General features: G+C 53.0%; 8 protein-coding genes across 8 annotated transcripts; 5 read left to right on the forward strand and 3 right to left on the reverse strand.

The window, feature by feature from the left end:
• Positions 1-288: 288 nt before the first annotated feature.
• J4E87_002499 (uncharacterized protein) lies at positions 289-1,608 on the forward strand (the record flags this gene model as incomplete). Its single annotated transcript, XM_049374136.1, has 5 exons — positions 289-335; positions 388-421; positions 473-833; positions 1,204-1,365; positions 1,430-1,608. 5 exons carry the CDS (start codon positions 289-291, stop codon positions 1,606-1,608), a joined length of 783 nt encoding a protein of 260 aa, XP_049236276.1.
• A 1,904-nt stretch (positions 1,609-3,512) lies between these two features.
• J4E87_002500 (uncharacterized protein) lies at positions 3,513-5,006 on the forward strand (the record flags this gene model as incomplete). Its single annotated transcript, XM_049374137.1, has 1 exon — positions 3,513-5,006. One exon carries the CDS (start codon positions 3,513-3,515, stop codon positions 5,004-5,006), a length of 1,494 nt encoding a protein of 497 aa, XP_049236277.1.
• Positions 5,007-6,799: 1,793 nt separating this feature from the next.
• Positions 6,800-7,718, reverse strand: J4E87_002501 (uncharacterized protein; the record flags this gene model as incomplete). Its single annotated transcript, XM_049374138.1, has 2 exons — positions 6,800-7,457; positions 7,558-7,718. The coding sequence occupies 2 exons, from the start codon at positions 7,716-7,718 to the stop codon at positions 6,800-6,802; spliced, it is 819 nt and encodes a 272-aa protein (XP_049236278.1).
• Positions 7,719-8,496: 778 nt separating this feature from the next.
• On the reverse strand, positions 8,497-12,735 carry J4E87_002502 (uncharacterized protein; the record flags this gene model as incomplete). Its single annotated transcript, XM_049374139.1, has 4 exons — positions 8,497-8,598; positions 8,649-9,458; positions 9,506-10,087; positions 10,132-12,735. The coding sequence occupies 4 exons, from the start codon at positions 12,733-12,735 to the stop codon at positions 8,497-8,499; spliced, it is 4,098 nt and encodes a 1,365-aa protein (XP_049236279.1).
• A 919-nt stretch (positions 12,736-13,654) lies between these two features.
• J4E87_002503 (uncharacterized protein) lies at positions 13,655-14,047 on the forward strand (the record flags this gene model as incomplete). The annotated part of the gene is made up of 1 exon (XM_049374140.1): positions 13,655-14,047. The coding sequence occupies one exon, from the start codon at positions 13,655-13,657 to the stop codon at positions 14,045-14,047; it is 393 nt and encodes a 130-aa protein (XP_049236280.1).
• A 410-nt stretch (positions 14,048-14,457) lies between these two features.
• J4E87_002504 (uncharacterized protein) lies at positions 14,458-15,711 on the forward strand (the record flags this gene model as incomplete). The annotated part of the gene is made up of 3 exons (XM_049374141.1): positions 14,458-14,598; positions 14,730-14,888; positions 14,941-15,711. 3 exons carry the CDS (start codon positions 14,458-14,460, stop codon positions 15,709-15,711), a joined length of 1,071 nt encoding a protein of 356 aa, XP_049236281.1.
• Positions 15,712-15,894: 183 nt separating this feature from the next.
• On the reverse strand, positions 15,895-17,646 carry J4E87_002505 (uncharacterized protein; the record flags this gene model as incomplete). The annotated part of the gene is made up of 1 exon (XM_049374142.1): positions 15,895-17,646. One exon carries the CDS (start codon positions 17,644-17,646, stop codon positions 15,895-15,897), a length of 1,752 nt encoding a protein of 583 aa, XP_049236282.1.
• A 458-nt stretch (positions 17,647-18,104) lies between these two features.
• J4E87_002506 (uncharacterized protein) lies at positions 18,105-19,730 on the forward strand (the record flags this gene model as incomplete). The annotated part of the gene is made up of 1 exon (XM_049374143.1): positions 18,105-19,730. One exon carries the CDS (start codon positions 18,105-18,107, stop codon positions 19,728-19,730), a length of 1,626 nt encoding a protein of 541 aa, XP_049236283.1.
• Between the last annotated feature and the right edge of the window lie 339 nt (positions 19,731-20,069).

Genomic DNA, 20,069 nt, shown 5'->3' on the forward strand with positions numbered 1-20,069 from the left:
GGGAGTGGACTGCGATTTTCTGTGTTGCCGACATCGTGAAGTTGTGATTGTATAGTTCCTGTAGTCACAACAAGAGCAGAGGTAGTCGTGAAGCCTGGGGCTCGTTGCGCAGTTGGTGATGTAGCTTTGGACACCTTTCCATAAGCGCAAAGCGCGGACCCTGGTCTCACAACATCCCGCCGGAGCCTCAGCGGCGAGCTATCATCGTCGAGCAACAACCACCACCACCGACCTTCACCCTCCCACACCCCCTCCGCACCCCGCGCATCTCTCTCTACTACCGGCACCATGGGACAGCCTGTAGTTCAGACGATCCATCGGGATCCCGCCCTATTGTACGTTCTGGTGTTTGCGGGTACATGACGAAGATGGCTGATAATTCTACAGTTGGTGGATTCTGCTCCCCATTACGGTGGTCATGGTACAGTGCACTCAATTTCTCCGAATATACAAGATGCTAACATACATCCAGGTCTTGACAGGCATCCTCCGCCACTACGCAATGACACTCCTCCAGTCGACCCCGAAGAAACACGACCTCGCCAAGGTCCGGCAACAGCGCTCCCTCGTGCGCGGCGTCAACCTGCGCACGAATGCCCAGGTCCTCTCACCCGGGTCCTTCGCGACCCGCAAAGCGTACATGGTGCAGGCCTACCAGGAAGGAAAGTTTTTGGCTGAGCCGGAGCTGAGGGGGAAACCCAGGCCGAATCCTATGAGCGATCCTGCGGCGATGGAGGGCATGATGGGCATGATGAAGGGGCAGATGACGATGATGATCCCACAGACTCTGATCATGGGATGGATCAATGCCTTCTTCTCTGGCTTCGTTATCAGTAAGTCTGCCTTTCTATAAATACTCCTGCACCCTAGGGGAAAGCGGCTCGCGATAAAGAGTATTCTTGCATCCCGAGATCCTTCAGACGACAGGACCGAGTCTCACTTGGAGCCGAGCAAGACTGAATCTTCCCGTGTTCGTTGGTCGGATGTCGATGCCGGAGTACATGTTGCGTGGCCTTTCGCTTTGCCTAGCTCTGAAGCAGTTCCTACGTGCGCTATCTTCTAGGGCGAAGCGAGTGGCTGGTCTCTTGTAGGCGTCGGAATGATGCTTGCGACTAGTTGGCGCGTTTGGTCGGCATATTCTGACATTCGGCTGCTCCCGAGCTGTAAAAGCAAATCTGATCTGTTGCTAACCGATATGCGCAGTGAAACTACCCTTCCCGTTGACCCCACAATTCAAGTCTATGCTGCAATCTGGAGTTGGCACGCGTGACCTCGACGTCAGATGGGTGTCTAGTTTGTCATGGTATTTCCTGACTTTGTTCGGGCTTCAGCCCGTCTATAACTTCATCCTGGGGAACAACAATGGTATGTCGGGAAGAGCATTTGCCTACTCAGGTCAAGCCAGTCAAGCTAACAGTATTATTTAAAGCTGCCAACCAAGTCTCTCAGCAGATGGCCATGGCCAACCCAGGCGCGGGCGGCATGATGGGTCCTGAGCAGGATCCGGATAAGCTATTTCTCAACGAAGCCGAGAATCTGGAGGTGCTAGAGCATCGATGGATATTGGAGGGTATTGAAGACCGCCTTGTTGCCAAACTTGGAGCATGATGCCGACACAGAGCATCAGTTGCTGGCCATAGCACCGCCATGGCGTTCATAGATATCTAGAAAGGGCCCACAAAGCTAGTATCCCGCGTTGACTTTGCGCAAAGACCCCCGATACAGACGACCGGCACGAGATAGCTAATTTCTATGACCATCATCTTATCCCATTCGTACGGCTTTTGCGGTCAGCCATGGCCGTGTGGCTTGCACGCCATGTGCGGGGATACCACGCCAAGAGCGGTGCATCTCCTGCGTCTCGCTATTTCCAGACTCTCGAACATCTTTCAATCCCTGCGCAGAGCCGCCGGATAATGTTTTGACACTTTGACAGCAAACATGCTGTGAAGATAGTCACGTCGTCTCACCCCCGCGCCGACGCAGGGGCAGCGCAAAGTCATCCGAGTGGGCTGTTCTCGACTTGCGACGGCGCACAAGCGTCGAGTCCTTCTAATCCACCTACAGTTCCCCGCCACCACTCGCCAGTCTCCATCACCAGAGACACGGGACGCACCGCCCCCAAATGCGCCCGGAAAGCCCAAGACACTGGGAGCTCTTGCCGACTAAACCCCTTTGCGGATCGAGCTTGATGCCTGAGCCGTGAGGCGACAACACGAATGGACTGGAGGGTGCATACAGCCGTCGAAACAGCCCAGGCGCATCCGCTCGCTATCTCTACTGCCACTCGTGGCATGATAGCATCATCATTAGTGCCATGATGCTGCCTTCCAGCAACGTACGACAACTGCTTCGACAGGGAAACCATGCTTCGCCCTATCTTGATGCCTAAATCGAGTGTCCTGAGCCAAATGCGCCCCAGCTGGTGAGCCACTATGCAGCGACTTCCAATGAGAGTCTGTGATACTGCACCCTCCGACCGACGACGGCTTTCTGCTCTTGATCGGGACCTGGGCCTCTCATCAGCGTTCCGGTTGCGCGGCAGCTGTCGGAACAATCACGTCCCTGGCGCAGGTGCGGTAGCACAACAGCAACTTACTACTGGTTTTTCTGCCCGGCCTCCTAACAGAAACAGCGATACTCAAAGGTACGTGATTCGTTCTTTGGGTCTTTGCATTTCGTCGTTCATCTCCTTATTTGTTTTGGCCCCCAACGCTCAAACTGGTGGGTCCGCGATTAGCATCTTCACAGCTCACGTCCACATGGTCTCGCTTCGTCCTTCCCACAGCTTAGCGAACGTGCAGCCCGCGGAAGCAGTTCTGGCACAAAAGCTGGCTTGGACGCATCGCGATGGGGTAGCGATCCGCCCACTACTAGCAAGATTGCTTTTGATTAGGGGCTTAATCCTGGGGCTTGAACCTACCCGTCGGTGGTAGGTGCTAGAGTTCACGTACAGCGCAGTGGTGGCTGGACAACTGTGCACTGCGGCCCACCGGTCAAGCTGAGAACAGGGGAGTACATATTGCCAAGGCACAAGGGCTCTCATTGGGTGACTGACAATGCGGCTCTGCGGCTCAAACACCATAAAACACTGTAGAGCATGGCATCGAGGGACAGAAAGACGGTACGAAAGATTACGGCAGTGCAACTTGACACTAGCTTTTCTGCTTTGCTGCCTTGGTCTGTCACACCCCCCACTTGACGCTCCGCCTCTTTTGCCTCCTTTCCCAGTCCCTGTACTTGGGTTACTTCTGGCCGGTAGAACTACGACATCGAAATACCTTGACCACTCGTCTACTTGAAGGACTGTTTTCGCCTGCTCAGCAAGATTCTACAAACAGAAGACCTTGTATCTGTCGAACTTCTACGGCACTCGCATTTCCCCATACTCTTTGGCTTCTAAGTGCCGTGCGATACTTAGTCGCTATCGCTACCCCTGCCTGGTTCTGTGCAACGACTGAGCATCAGCCATGGACGCTCATCAGTTCCGAGACCTGCCACAAATTGAGACGATGGACGAACCGCGCTATCCCGTCTGGGCGACAGAATACACCAACTACATGCAACCATGCAAAGAGCATGCAGTGCGTTTTCATATAGAAGAAGAGAGCTACCTGGATGATTTCGACAATGGCATTGTCAGCATGCAGCCAATGCAACGCTTCCTGTACGAGCAAAGCCCCCTTACGCCAGGCATGCTTTACGCAAAGATCCCGTTCCCAGACGGTCGATACGAGAAGCAATATGAGCAACACTGGCCTCCGGCAGACTGCTTTCGCAACGCATCACCGGATCGTACTTCTTCTGGAAACACTAGTCAAAACACCCAGGACGAGCTTCGGTCACCATACATGTGCCATAGCATCCCATATGGAAGCCCGATGGACTACTCTCATCTTCCGGTTTCATACCCAGCAGCTGAGTATCTTCAAGGCGGAGCGTTCGCCTGCGAATCTCACGCCGAAGAGCGTAACATCAGCCTTCGCGAGCTAGAGTACGAGCCTCCGGTACCAGAAGCAGTGGCTGAAGATGTGGAGGATGTTGTCATGAAACAAGAAGCTACCCCTGATCATCATCGCAGTGAAGTCAAAGAAGAAGCTACTCCGGATTATACGAGGTACGCAGACTCTGGTATCGGACACTCGGTACGAGACGCCCAGTCTGTGGAGCCCGTTGACTTCCCTGAGGAACCCGCTTCGGACTCCGACTACAGTCCGACAAGGTCTAAGCGGAGAAGGTCTACAACGTCAAGCGGTAGCTCGGGTCGCACATCGAAGCGCCGCAAGCCGATCCGTAGAGACTCTCATGCTCCAAGTCCCACGGAATCTGTCAGATCAGAGAAGAAATCTCGTCGGTCCTCCAAGACACAGAAAGCGATCACAGATTCGAGCATTCAGGCTGAAGACCGTCGAGCTTTCCCATGTCCGCTCGCCGGCTATGGCTGCACGTCCAACTTCTCTTCCAAGAACGAGTGGAAAAGGCACGTCAGCACCCAGCACATCAAGCTCGGCTACTGGCGCTGCGATCTGTGTACCCCATCGATCGATTCCAACGACCCACAGACATTATACCATAACGACTTCAATCGCAAAGATCTGTTCACTCAGCATCTCCGCCGCATGCACGCTGCTCCGAAAGACAAATCCTGCCGCACCCAGAAAGATTACCCAGTCTGCGAAGAGAACCTCTCGGAACACCAAGTGCGCTGCAACCTACAGCTACGAAGTGCGCCACAACATTCGAGCTGCTTGTTCTGCGAGCGATCCTTCAATGGCATTACATCCTGGGAGGAGCGCATGGAGCATGTTGGACGTCACTTTGAAAAGGATTACAAGAGTCGCGTGGATATGCTCGACCCTGCTACGTGGCACAGGGATCAAAGGCTCGAGCACTATCTTCTTGAGGAAGGACTCATTGCGAGAGAAGGTCCAGGATGGAAGATTGGTGATGGCAAGCCGCGCAGAAGTGCTGAAACGGACAGCGAAGTGGACTCAGAAGAAGACTGAACCCCAGTGAACTGTCAAAAGGGACTTGGATTACATACATGGCAAGGATTAGGTTTCGGATACTAAGGTCACAGCATTCTACGACTGTCGTTATAGTTGATACCCGTTTGGGCGTTTGGGGATACGTCAAGCACACAGCATCGTTTTACGGCCGTTCACGATTTCCATAGTAGAATATCAAAAGCGCGTCATCTTTGAACAGTCTACTCTCAGTTTTTGTGTTCCCAGCTCGATACCTCCTTGTCGCGATACCCGCGCTGACTCTTCTCCATTCACTTCCCATCTTGACATGTCCGACAACCTACCAAACAGCCCCCAGCCACAACTCCTCCCTTTAGCATACACACAGCCCAACACACCGACGAGATTTAGGCCGCAACACACAACCATACTAACGGTCCTGCACCCCTTTTGCCCCAAGACAAGACAACCCCGACGACACGACCATAGGCATAGAAGCATTCCCAACGCCTACCGATCCGGGAATGAAGAGTAATCCAGGAACTTCGAGGGACCGCTTCACCGGACACGCGCTTGTCCTGCAGTGCGAGCCTAGTTTCCTCACGTGGGGGTGGATGACTGGTGGGTAGGATCAGAGAGCGGGAAATTGGAGAAGGGGACAGGGGGAGCGATCGGTGAGCTGGGGCTATGACAGTACTCGGGAATGTACAACGGCGATTTCGCGTGATGGCGGGGGCGGAATTATTTGGTTTCGGTCTTGATCTACGTACACAGTGTTGCTTAGGTGTGAGTATGATGCGGCTTGCTGTACTATCTGCGTTCGTGATGGTGATGTTCATTGACGCGACGCGACAAACACTTCCCAACCCCGTCGCAACCTACAAGTCAAAAACAAGGCAAAAGTAGGCAAAACGATCAACGTGTCATGTCAATCTACCTCTCTGCCTGTTTTTCCCTTCGTTCTGCCTGAGGGGCACAAAGTGAGGCTGAGACATGCACGCTCGTTCCTTCCTAGACGGCGTGCAGATACGAGGAGGTCCTCCAGTGCTGCGCCCCGCTTTCTCTTTCTCGAAGCATGCTCACTTACCACCAACCGGCTATCGGGCTCATCTGACGTTCTGTGATGATGTGTTCATGGATAGAGGACGCGAGATGCAGGTGTGCGTTGTAGATCGCGGATTGATGATCCGCTGGGTTGTGCGATGCTATCTGGTGTCCGGTGAGAGGGTAAATGTCTGCCTCGTGCAGCGGCATTTGGGCGCGCTTTCTTTGCGAGCAAGAGTCGCAGCTTCAAACATGCGCCACGCCAATGTGTTGTCTTAGCGATGCGTGTTTCTGATTACTTTCCCTTAGAGACCCGAGATAATCTCGAGTATCGCGCACGTGCGAATCCTACATGCACGATCGCTGGGTGGGATGACCCAGACGTGCGAACGCCAAATCAAACCATGGGCTCGGGTTGCGCAACCTTTGATCCTTCTACTCTCGAAAGCTATCTCGCAAAAAACCTGTGCTACTCGCCATGAAAAAAAAGGTTGCCTGCATTTTCCGCATTAGTGCCTGTTTCATCGTTCAGAATCGATTGTTTCCCACGGTCGGTCAAGCAACGCGACTGGGTGTCTCGTGAAGAAATTCGGGGTAGCGCGGCGTATGTGACTAGCAGGAAGGGTTGTGTGAATGATAGGAATCACCTATATCATGAGGGAGGCTGGCTATCAACATGACTATTGTGAAGTAAGCTCGAGCATCCATTAGGTATTCAGAGTACTCTAGCAAGTCTAAAGTACAGTCCGGGCCATCCGGAGGATACACGGGCGACATAAGGGTACCCATTACTTCTCTCTGATAGGCAACGGCCCCATGACATACTCCATCCTCGCAGCGGGCTCCTCATCAAATGTCTTTTGCAACTCTGGGTCCACATTCTGAGCTTGAGCCTCCTCCTCTGCGTCCTCTGCAGCCTCTGGCTCAGAATCGTGGACATGGAACACCTCACACATCGCCTTCCTCATTCCCTCTAGCCGGTCCATGACGTCATCTTCGGAAAGATTTTTGGGAAAGGGTACGATCCTATCTTCGCTTGCGGAAGTCAAGCAGTCCATCAAGAACTGTTTCGGCAGGTCGTGCATCCATTCTTTGACATCCGCCTTCTTTCCGATCTTCACTATGATATCGACAGCGAGGTGACGTAGTGAAGAGGCTGGGGTGGAAGCTTTGTATATATTGAAGATACACTTGTACGGGAGATCGTCGGGGTCGTCGTAGATGCGCAGGAAGAATTCGTCTAGAACCGCATTTCGGAGCAAAATGATTCCTAATTCGTTGGCGAACATGAAGACATGAATGAGTCTACCGAAAGAGATTCTCTGATCAGTGGTATCGTCCGACTCGGGTTGATTGAGGTAACCAGTCTTGAGGAAGTCGAGGTAGATGCGGAAATTGCGTGGTGATACATCGGGCAGGCTGAAGTACTCGGATAAGTCGTCCAGTCTAGATTATGTCAGTACGAGTTCGCTTGGTGACACTTTTGTGATGTTGTGCTGGATGTCTCCAAAGTGACATAAGAAGAGACCAGATGATGCACACTCACTGATCGAAGAAGTAGTCAGACGTGTTGCGTAGTTGTCTCAACGGCGCGTCGAACATTTCGCTATCGCCGCCGTAGCCGACTTCCAGCGATATCTGCTCGGGACCAAGCCATTTGCTAAGATCTCCGGGGAGGTCGCTGCAAGGTACGAAAGCCTCCGACATCCTGCCCAGGTGGTTCCGAGTGTTGACGAAGTCTTGAGTCGCCGTGTGCTCCGATGTTGGAGCTACGGGAGAGAAGACGCAGAGTCGCAATGGCCGTTATGGATGTTCAAAAATTGTCAAAGCGCGGTTACCTGGAGCAAACGGTGAAGTGAAGGTGAACACGCGCACTTTCGAGGACCTGACATGGACACGCGCACCGACAATTTTGTGTAAAGAGGATATTGGCGGCTAGACCGCGAACTAATATGGATCTACCTCATACAAGAACGCTGAACAGGTCTGCAGACTACGTTAAAACAAGAACTTGCAAAGTAGATAAACTAACGTTAACGTAGGCTCTAGAATGTTTTTTTCTCTCCCTAGGTTAGCGTGGATTTAGACAAGAAGACAAGACGACGATATCTGATAGTTGACGAAACGAGGTGAGACTTACGCGTTTGTAACCCTGGGGATTGATTTCGAGCAGCACTCCCTCACGTATGTTCATGTGAGACATGATGTGACGTGCCTACAACACTTCTACTAACGCACAACACACCTGCCTACATTGAACACCATGGATATCATCTAGCTAGCTATCCTACTTCATATCAACTCGTATCTGCGAAAGCCCCCATATAGACGCCTCGCTGTCCATCCCACATACCATGAAGCGGATGCCACCGATAACACATTAGCTAAGTATACTCAACGCCCAAACGACACACGATAATGCAGAGGTATCGGAAAGCAAACGAACGCCAAAACAGTGACATGTGACAAGAAGAGTGGTTTTGTCTTATCGACGTGGGCCGCCCATGCCGCCCGTCATGCGACCACCCCCAGAGTTGAGACTCTGTCGTACGATCATTTCTGCCGCCTGCGCAGCAGCAAGACGTTCCTGTTGTTCGTCAGTAAGGGTGAAGATGGAAAAGGAATGGCGATGGGTACCTTCTGTCTGCTCCTGTCCTTTAGGTAACGCTCTGCCTCGGGCCTCATTCTCAGTATCCTCAAGATCATGTCATCATTAGGCTCCGCCTGTGCTTCCTTTCTCTTTTCTTCCTTGGCTTTCTTCATTGTGCCTAGATTGCGTGACAACATGATGGTCTTGTGTTTCCTAGTCGGCATACCGACAAGTCCCGCGGCACCACCAAACTGATGGCCCATAGCAGGCGGCGCCGACATGCGGTTTAGGCGTTGGGATTGTTCTTGCTGTCGTCTTGCGCTAGCCGCAGCCATTGACTCAGACGTACGGATCAAATCTTCGGTAGCTTCGAAGTAGAAGAAGTTGAGGTTCTGAAGCTCATGGTACTTGGGTGACTTGAGCACGTCCATGGGTACACCCTCAACATTCCCATCCTCATCTACAGCGTGGAAGAAGTCGAAAAGCATCTTCAGCCACTTGAACACAATGTCAAGCTCTTGTTGTGTCAGCGGGCGCTGTTGTGAGAGCTTGTCGGATAGCGGAGGTACGAGTAGCGACTCTATGGTCGCGAGTGCCTCCTTCCAGAGTCTTGTCATAACCATGATCATTGCAGCGTCTGTCAGCGTCTGTTTCATGATCGCGAAGTTTTCGTCAAAGTAAACGAACAGAGGACCCAGAGCTTGTGTGACATCCTGCTGTGTAGGGCCTTGAATGACAGACATGGGCCTGGCTTGTCGGAAGTTTCCTAAGTAGTTGGTGACCTTCGATGCTACGCCCTTATTGAGCAAGGCATCAAGTGAGCGACGCGAAAGCTTGTAGCCGATGAACGATGAAAGCTGCCATTGTTAGCGCAAATTGTGCATTGTAATGGCAATTTGCCTACCTTGTCCGTGATCTTCCGTGTCATGTCACGCTCAGTCCTCTTAAGTGTTCTGAATGACTTGCCGAAGTAGAACTGGATATCGTCTCGCTCGCCTTCCATGCTCACACGCAGCAACAGACGACCCTGCGTATCCAAGTCAAGCCAGTATTCTCGGGGCATATAGTCCCGGAAGTGTGATGGATCGAGCTTGAGAGACGTCCGGCCGACGCAGTCATGGTCGCCCATAGCGTCCCAGTCCCAGATTGTTGCAACGACGTTCAGCGGGCCATTAGTCGTGATGTCAATTGTCTCGTCCCAACGAGGATTGAGGTTGCGGTAGATGACCCGAGTCTTTGCCAGACGCTTTTGATACTCATCACCAAGCACGACGTATGGGTCACTTAGACCATTCATGTCGCAAGCTTTCAGGTCTTCAGCCTCGATGATTTTGATGGTGAAGACGAAGTTGTTGTTTCGAAGGCGTTGCGTCGGGGGTGGGGAATGTTTTTGGATGACTTCGGCGCACGCATCGACGCCAATCTCGCGCTCGAGCTTATCTAGTTGCTGCATTGCATACTCAATGTTGTTGAGTTTGACGAGCGACTGTATTCGTAAGCATTGAACATGTCATTGAGTCGAATACTTACCTCTGGGTAGAATTGAAAGGGCTCGACCTTCTCTTTCTGGCTGTAGAAGTCCTTGACCGTCGACAACCACTTCTCTGATTTGGTCTGATGAGCGGCGGCCTCCTGCTCAGGAGTCAAGCGATCCATCTCCTTGGCGAACTTCTGCTCAACAAGTTCGCAGTATCTTGCAAGTGCGACACCGATCGATTTCGACACAGCAGTCATGAATTTGGCGTATTGGACATCGTTATCCCAGTTTAGTGAGACAATCTGCTCGATACTCTGATTGAAGGACCGGAAGACATCCACGACCGAGACACTGTGGCGCTCCTCGTCTGAAGGAATGGGGTTCTGCGACTCGATCTGGAATTGGTCTGCCTTGAAAGCGTTGTCAACCCACCCAATAAGGTTTTGATCCGTCATCTGAATCCATCTCCACACAAAGTCCTGTAGCTGATCTTCGATGCTAAAAGCAAAGTTTTTGCCTGGCAGAGCATCGCTGTGTATGCGGCGTATCTCAACAAGCTCTTTGTACAAGTCGAAGCCATCCTGTACGGGTACATCCTCTCCTTTGCTTTGAGCAACGTCCATGATCCGAGCGACAAGGTCCCGCGCATCTGCGGCGTAAGAGGGAAACATCTTCTCAACGAGGCAATTCATGGGACTAGCACCCATAACCTCTGGGTTTTTGCGGTAGCGCTTCTGTATCCGCTCGCATAGCTTGACCACAGCACGACCCAACTCAATGACATGGTAGAACTCCCACTCTTCTTTGGTGTCCGGGATGTGCTTCGCTAGAAGCTCTCGATACACGTCACCAGCCTTGTCCCTCAGTCCGTGACGTAATTGTTCAGTGAACTGATCCATATCTTCTTCGGTGCCGGGGAAAGTTGGGTCGTCGTAGATGTGGGTCTCAAGGATGTACATTACCGGTCCAAGTGCAGGCGGTTTGGTGTCGTATACATGCATCATCAGCTCGTACAACTCTCTTAACAGGCAGTCGTGCAACGTTGACAGAATCTGTTGGTTGAGAGTGTAGTCCTGGATTGTCCATTTCGTTCGGTCAAACAACGATACTTGTACTGGAATATGGCTCATCCGATTGGACTTCTTGTCAGCTGGCGGTGGTTCCTTGACATAGTTGAAGGCAGCATCGAGGGTATCCAGACTGATGTCTTGGTTAATGTACTTGTCGCGTATGACGTCTAGGAACAAGACGAGACGGGAAAATTGTGGTATCCTCCATCGGAGGGCTATCTCATTCAAAAGCTCAGCCGATTGTTTCGACAGTAGCTTCACAGACGGATTCTCGTTGGTAGCTTCGGACGGTTCGAGATCGTTGTCCGCCAGGTCATACGTCAGTGCTTCATTCAGTATCGCACGATAAGTGGCACGTGGATCTGAAGGTATGAAGGTATAGGATGAGCTATCATTTGGGTCGTCGTTGAGGCTGAGCCCATTCATATCCACAGACTGGTCAATGACATATGAGGAGCCGTTCTCAGACGACATAGAACCCTGCCTCGAACCGTCCGAGTAGCCGGGGTCCAAAGAAGCATTGGGCTTGAAGTGTGGCACAGATCCGGGTGAACTCTTTGCGAGCTCGGGGTTGGACTGGATGATTGCCAGTATCATCTGCGAGAGGTCTGGCACCTCTTGGTTCTTCCATGCCTCGTACGCCTCCTCGGTATCGAAGTCGTCACTGTTCAGCGTCTTCTTGGTCATGAGACTGAGGTGCGCCTGATATGTCTTGAGATCCTGCAGCGCAGCCTTCTCCGTCCAAACGGACTTGTATCGGTTGATATCGGCTTGTACATCGGAGTACCCTACAGCGAAGATGCGTGACACTACCAAGACGAGGGGCATGTCCTTGACTTCATAACTTCGCGGAACCTCGACTTCGACTGTTGTGCCACCCTGACCGCCATTGCGCTGGTTCTCCGCCGCCAAATCTTGATCGTGTACGAGTAACTTCTTCTCCATCGTGGCCAACCGATGCGCAAGTTCGGGTCTGTCCTTTTGCCAGTCATGGTCTTTGAGGCAAGAGCTGACAAGACGTAGGAAGAGAGCGACGTGCCGATCTACCATGAGCTTCCAGCTGTCATCTCCGGGCGCCTTCCCCTTTTGCAGTTCCTTTGTGGCGTTGGAGTAGAAAATCAGGAGAAGGTCCTCGACTCTCCTATCTTTGTCCATGTTCTTCCTGAACGACGGGTCCTTGAATGCATTCAGGAAGACGGCAAATGTCCGCTTGACTGTGGCATCCTGGAACTCAGGCATGCGCTCCTGTCCCATCAACACCTTTGTGATCCGTTTGTCCAGTGCAGCCATGAAGTCGCGGGGGAAGCGCGTGCTCTTGGAGTCTCGTATGAGGGAGAAGTCCTTCATGAGGTCGTTTATCGAGGTCGACGATCGCTGGACATGTTTGGGCGCGGCGGGGACATGTTGCACCCGCTTCTGCCGAGGCTGGAGGAGGTATGCGAGGTACGCCGCGCGGAGGGCATAGAGATAGGCATCTTGGGCCGTGACGGGGCGCTTCCCCTGGGCGTTGGCTGAACTGCGTCGTCGCAGGCGGTCCTGGGCCTGGAGGCTGTTGATGCGGCGATTGCTCCCCCGGGTGCCGTCCATGGTGGAGTGCGTGGGAGGATTCAATGGCGTGGGTGGAGGAGTGCGGCCGCGGTTGGGCGCATGTCACGGCGGTGGTGGTGTAGTGCGTGCTCCCGGGCTGCAGCTGCCCAGTGGGATGTCCTAGCGGGGTCGTGCCTTCTCTTGCAATTTCTCCTACAGCGTGGCGACTCTGTCACTGGCCCTGAGCGGTCGTGTTCACTCTCGACCGAGGGTTGCTACTGCCGGCGGTATCTCTGGGCGTCGCGTCGTGGCCGACGTGGTTCCTGGTGGCGCGGAAGATCCACCGGAGTGCGTCACACGCTGTTGGGTGCAGGGAGCCAGGAGCCTCATATCGCGCTGACGGGGTCCGGCCACCTTGAAACATCGTTTTAATTAGCCGCACGTTTCTTGCTTGATAGCGCCATGTCAGCGTCGCTGCTAAACAAACAGCCGTTTTATTAGTACAGATGCCCTCATCTGCACATTGCGCATCTTACCGCCATGGTACCAAGCACGTGCTAGCTATGGAGAGCTTCCGCTTCACCCACGCGTATCGATAGCGCGCCTCTACCATCGCACCTCCTACCACACACACGGATGCCCATCGCACATTGTAGCACCGGCTTGCTGGTATAGCCCGCGTTGAGTGGTGTATGCCTCCAAGCTCGGCACCCGTCGGCCCATTCACATGAAGGGCAGGAACTATGCCCAGGTGAGCGCCTGCTGTCCCCTACAACACTATAGCAGTCGCGTACCACAGCCTGTGCCTCAGAACGTCGCCTTGGTCTCCTTGACCGAACATACAGCATAACGCAAGAAAGTATCCCAAGTAGCCACATCCAGCGAACCGGTTCGTGCCAGCTGAAATCTACTCTACCTACCCGAACACACTGGCCATTCGCGTCAGACGATACACTCGTACCACCGCCTCCACGCCATCATGCCGGAGTCGCAAAGTCCCACGAACGCCGCCGACCGGCCCCGCCTTACCGAAGCCCAAAAGAAAGAGAACCACATCCGTTCCGAGCAGAAGCGACGCGAAGCGATTAGAGAAGGCTTCGACCGACTTGCCTCAATAGTACCCGGCTTGGAGGGACAAGGCCGCAGCGAGGCAGTTGTGCTCGGGGGTGCCATCAAGCTCATGCGCGAGAAGATTGTGGAGCGACAGCAGATCATCGCCGACGCCAAGGCGAAGGGGATCGACACAACAGGGTGGGAGTTGGACAAGGACACGATGGAGGCTTGCGCTAGGCAGATGGAGCGGACGCTGGCCGAGGAGCGACAGGCGGAGAAAGAAGAGAACAGCAATGGTGTTGAGGTGAAGAAGGAGTAAGAATGCACGCCTTCAACACGGTGTACACGGGATGAGAATGGGCTGGGATACTGGAACATGCGTACAAGGCGTACACGCGTCATATTGCTAGTAAGCAGCAAGACACCCTTTGACTTCCCGCATGAGTCGCGTGGGGGGACTATGAGAAAGAGGTATCATAACCCCTTCCGGTCAGAAGTAAAGTGCACTTCTTCGCTATCCTCAAATCAAAGTGATGATTAATCCACCTAAGACTTGCGACAAACCAAGATCAAAGCGCATCCATGTAGTAGACATTCACCCGTGCACATGCCACGTGCTTATCGATAAGACCCAAAATTATCTTTCACGTGAAAGAAGCCCCACCAACCACCAAACTAACATCTTGCATATCAGCCTAACCCGATCCAACCCCAGTTCAGCATTCCATCATGGCATTCAGCTTCGGCTTTTCAGGCGACGACATAGAGGAAGACCCCAATGATGTGCAAGAGCAAGGGCAACAGCAAACAACGACAGATAGCAGTGTCCCACCACCTATTGCGGCCAAAACACATGATCTCGATGAGCTGGTAGGTAAGCGCTTCTGAATTTTTTACAGACAGACATGGGACAATGTCGCAACTCGCTACCCTCTCTGACAATTTCTCTCTCATAGAGACGATGACGACATGCCTGTGAGCGATACTGACAATGATTTCAGCTAGCCAGCCTCCCAGACAAACTCTCCTACTCAACCATCAACATAACCAGCCCCAAAGGCTTCACAACCCGTCTGCCCCGCCGCGAACTCTTCGATGTGCGCCTCCAGCTCATGGCCGAAGACGATGGATCTTCCCAAACACCTCTGACAGGTCTGGATGTAATGCCTCCCTATCCCCTCCTTCCATCCACAAACTGACACTCACCAAAAGGACTCCGACCTACGCCAAAACGTCTACGAAGGCGGCTACAAGACCTGGGAATGCAGTCTTGATCTCGTCCGCTACCTCCTCGATCGTGGACCGCGGAAAGATCTCGATGACCTCATGCGCGTCGGTCATGTCATTGAGATGGGTTGCGGATCTGCGCTGCCTTCGCTTCTCCTTTTTCAGTACGCGGTAAAGAACCAGCTTGGCATATACTTCACCCTAACAGATTACAATGCCGACGTCCTACGGCTTGTTACTCTACCTAATCTACTTCTAACATGGGTGGGTACGCTAAGTGCTGAGGAGAATGCAGCGCTGTTCCCTGAGGCGGGGAATCCGCTCTTGGAATCGGAAGAGAGTAGCGAGTTATATCTTACTCCTGAGATCCTAGCAGCTTTCAAGAAGGCGATGGGTGAAACTGGGATTACGATGACGTTTATCTCGGGGTCTTGGACGCCGGTTGAGAAGCTTCTGGAGATGGTTCCGTCGTCTCCGGATCTGAATACGTTCATCTTGGGTTCAGAGACTATCTACTCGCCGGCTTCGCTAACGGCGTTTACGGATGCGATTGTCGCGCTGATGGGACGGGTGAAGACGGGCAAGACGATGGTAGCGGCGAAGAGAGTGTACTTTGGTGTTGGAGGTAGCGTGGATGGCTTTAGGGAAGCATGTGCGCAGAGGGGATGTGTAGCGTACGAGATGGAATTTGAAGGATTGGGCGACGGGAGTGATGGAGGTGTAAGGAGATGTTTGGTTGAGGTGCAGATGTATTGAACTTTGTAAAAATAATGGTTCATTGCGGTCATGAGTTATGGATGAGATGGGTATCTAGGGATGTACCAAGTAGTAGAAGAATGAACCCAAAAGGAAAGTAAAGACAATCTTGTGAACGCCGTCAAAAAATATCCAAGTACTGATCCAAGTTTCTCCAAATCTGCCGGTGTCGAGACGATCTCACTACTTCGCCCTCACGGTGACTGTCGGTCCAGGCAGCTCCCTTCTACCCTCGCCTTCTTCGCCGCCACGCATAAGCCTCTTATACGTGTCCCCCTCAACCCTCATGTGCTCTCCACGACTGACCTGCAGCCTATCCACACCCTTCCCGATAGCATCGATATGGTACTCCAAAGGTAGATCACTTCTGTACCCCAACATCTCTGGCGCCGCAACTCCCTCACGCAAGTTCTCCAACTCGGCCTGGATCTCTTGCAGCTTCAGAAGTGTGCCAGATACATGATTTACCGCTCTCTTGCGATAGGCTCCGATGTTGGCAAGTAGATTAAGTGACTTGGTGTTGGCTTTTACATCCCCGCGGTTACCGCCGAGCTTCGTCCAAAGGCTTGAAAGAAGCTCCTCTTGTCTACCTGTTATCGTCTGGTCATCGCCTGTTGCAATTTCGTAGATGGTGCCTAGTCGCTCATCAAGGTTGTGCAGAACAAGAAGCAGAGCTTGAGCTGTTTCGATAAGACGTGTAATCTCGTCTTTGTTCTTGCTGACGTGTGAGACGTACTGGTCGAAGATGCGTTGTTGGAGCGTTGGCGGTGGCGCGACGAACGCACCCGTGACCTGGTTGATAACTCGGCCAACGGCGCCAATGGAAGCCTCTTTCTCCGAGATACCAGACAACACGTTCATGGTCCAGGTGTTTGTCGCAATTACACGGTCCATAGCTGCCCCTATGCGACTGTTGTAACGAGACAGATCGACGGAAGCCTCGTTGGCTGTTTGTACAAAGTACTCGAATTCATTGTCCAAGGCCTTGCGGCTCGGAAGACGAGAGTGCTTGACAAGAATACGCAAGTCGCGAATAGCAAGTTCGGAGTTCTTGATCGTGGCAGGCAGAGCAGAAGTGTCTTTCGATGCGTCTAGGATATCCTCGAATCGACTTTGAACATTGATGAGTTCCTCGAAGTCGGCCTGAGGTTCTGACGTGTCTAGCGTAGCGCATGCGGGGATGAGGTAGGAAGAGCCTGGTATCGCGCAAACAGGCCCCATTACAGCGTTCGATACTGTAGATCGTAGTATCCCGGATGCTAGCTGGATACCGAAGACTAGGATACCAACGCCGAGGGCGACCCCTAAGAACGGCTTGATGAAGTGTCGCATCGCGTAGGAGAAGATGTCTAGGAAGTGGGCGAGGAGTGGTGCGGCGACGTTATCCCAGAAGAGGTTCACGTAGTGCCATGGGCTCACTTCTTCCTGGTTTTGTTGCGGCGCTTGCGGGTATCCGCTGGCAGACCCTTTCGTGAAAGAGCTGCCTGGTGCAAGGGGCGAGTCTGATGGGCGGTTTTGGGTCGTGTTTCTTGCTCGGTTCCGCGGCTGGGATTTTGGACCTGGCGAGCCGCTGTAACCACTTGGCGAATTACTCATTGAAGGCATGATGAAGCTCGGCTCGGATGCGTCTGGTTTTGGTGTTCTGTCGGGTCCTATCCTTTGCGACTGGCTGGCTTTGGTCCGACTGGCTGGCTTCCTCACGGGTCGAGCCTGCGCTTGCGCCGTAGGTGTTGACTTGCTGAGGTGATTGCGCTTAGGTCTGGGTGTCACGGTCGTCCGTGGTTCTTGTACAGTTTCTTTGTCAGAGTCCTCTAATTCCAATTCGCTGGCTTCGTCGCTGGCCGAGTGAATGGAGCCTTCGTCACCGGATGCGTAGTCAGCGTCGCCCCAGCTACTTCCCAAGCTGTGTTCGAGTCGCCGTGAACGTGCGCTCATATTCCAAGTTGATGGTATTTAGGTCTGTGACGTAGGGCTGACGGATGAGTGGGTCAAGGTAAGAATGCAATACAGAGCAAGGGGTAGTTATAGATTTAGGCAGTGGTGTGTCTAGTGATGACCCAAACTGTCTCACTGACTGCCTTTGTGTCGTTGTAGGAGGCTGGGTAGAACAGGTTGCCACTTCCTACGTGTGACGTGGGGCCTGCCAATCAGGCTTCTGGCGCATACTGTGTCTTAGTGCGTCGCAGAGACATCAAGCACTTCTGTTGTTAGTGGAGTTCCAGAGCAATGGCCCTAGCACTGTACCTGTAGTACCTGACTGCGTTCGGGGCTCAAGTGGTGATGGCGTACAGACGCGTCGACGTCATGTTCGAGCTCGCGTGCGCCAAGACGACTAGTCCAGAAAGTGCATCCTGAACAGCACGCGAAGTTGGTGCAGGAGTCAAGACTTTCCGATGTCACTACGCCAGCTTTCCCTCGCGCTACGGACTGCAAGACGGGCGCAATTAGAACCAACGAGGTGGCGCCAACATGGACGTCTCTTCGCGCGCAGTTGCTCTTGTTCTGCGCCCCACCAGTTGCAGCACACGGTGATCGTCTCGTCTCAAGCACCCGCCAGTGCGCAATTGAACCCTACAGCCGGCACCCCGCCTACACCTCCTCTCGACCATCGAGCCCTCGCGCAAACACATAACCTCTTCATCACATCTCCGTATAGCCCCGGCTCGCCGCTCATCCTTCCCAACGGTGCCTATGTTTTCCAGAAGTTGCAGTCGTTCCTGCGAGCGCAATATCCGCAATTCGGCTTCCAAGAGGTCATCACGCCCATAATATACAAGAAGTCGCTATGGGAAAAGTCAGGGCACTGGGACAATTATGCCGAGGACATGTTCAGTGTGCAGGGAAGAGGGACAACGGCGCAAATACCTGAAGCAGAAGGCGGAGAGGACGGCGAGTTCGGTCTGAAGCCCATGAACTGCCCCGGCCACTGTTTGCTGTTCAGGGACGAGATCAAAAGTTACAGAGATCTCCCAGTCAGACTCGCCGACTTCAGCGCTCTGCACCGGAACGAGATCTCAGGAGCCTTGACAGGACTGACCAGAGTCAGGCGGTTTCACCAGGACGATGCGCACATTTTCTGTCGGCCAGACCAAATTCTGGCAGAGATTGAGCAGACGCTCAAGTTCGTGGGCATGGTGTATAACACGTTTGGACTGGGACCCTACAAGCTGCTTCTCTCGACTCGGCCCAAGGACAGCTTCATCGGCACCATCGAGGAGTGGGATCGCGCGGAGGAGCAGCTGACTACCGCGTTGAACAACATCGGAAGCGAATGGGCAATCAACGAGGGAGACGGAGCGTTCTATGGCCCAAAGATTGACATCATCTTGAAAGACTCGAACGGCAAGGAGCATCAGACGGCAACCATACAGCTCGACTTCCAGCTGCCGCAGCGCTTCGATCTGCAATACCAAGCATCACCGGAAGAATTGGAGGCAGGACCGCAGTCGTCTATGGATGCAGGACTGGATCCGGCTCTTCGCCGCCCAGTCATTGTACATCGCGCCATCTACGGTTCCATCGAGCGTTTCATGGCTCTATTGATTGAACACTACGCTGGCAAATACCCATTCTGGCTTTCGCCTCGACCGGCCATTGTCTTGTCGCTGAACTCAGACCCCAAAGTTCTTGAACACGTCTCGCGCATTCAATCTGTTCTTTCCGGTCTCACGCCTTCTGACGCACCAGCAACGTCTGCATCGTCGCCCAAGCCCCTACCGCTGTCGACTATACACCTGCCCATCGACGTCGATACAAGCGACCGCTCGCTCGGGAAGAAGATCGCTGAGGCAAGAACAAAGAGGTACAATCACATCATTGTGGTTGGCGGCAAAGAGGTTGAGAGTGGTAGCATGAATCTTCAGATCGTGAACCAGCCAAATGAGGAGTCCACTATAGAAGCGATGCAAGTTTTTTTGGGAAGGTCACTCACTGATAAAGAGAGATCAAAAGCCACCGTGAACGTCGACCTAGATGGCGCTAGGAAATACTTCGAGAACCTGGCCAATTCGTTCTTGTAATACAAAGTCGATTCGGATTCAAAACCTTGTCTATGTTCAATTGTGTGACAACGTGGTTGCCCAGTGTTTAGTCTCGCTGTTTGCTCTACCCGTTTTTACGATCCGTCATTACGTGCGGCCGATAACGACATTTCGCACGTTACTTCGAGAAAGGTTCCTGGTATGCTCAAAGAGAAAGTAGTATGGAGGATACAGGCTCTGCCAATGCTACTACACCCCGAAGGCTTGTCGACCGAATTGCGACATTTAAGTAGCAAGGTCTATCCGCAGTTATCAAGGGTGTCTCATGTCCTCAGAGTCGAATTACCGATTGGTGTTCTCGCTCTCACTCTCACTTTC

This window comes from Alternaria ethzedia, assembly GCF_023757985.1.
Source record: "Alternaria ethzedia strain BMP 0044 chromosome Unknown scaffold_4, whole genome shotgun sequence".
Lineage (NCBI taxonomy): Eukaryota > Fungi > Ascomycota > Dothideomycetes > Pleosporales > Pleosporaceae > Alternaria > Alternaria ethzedia.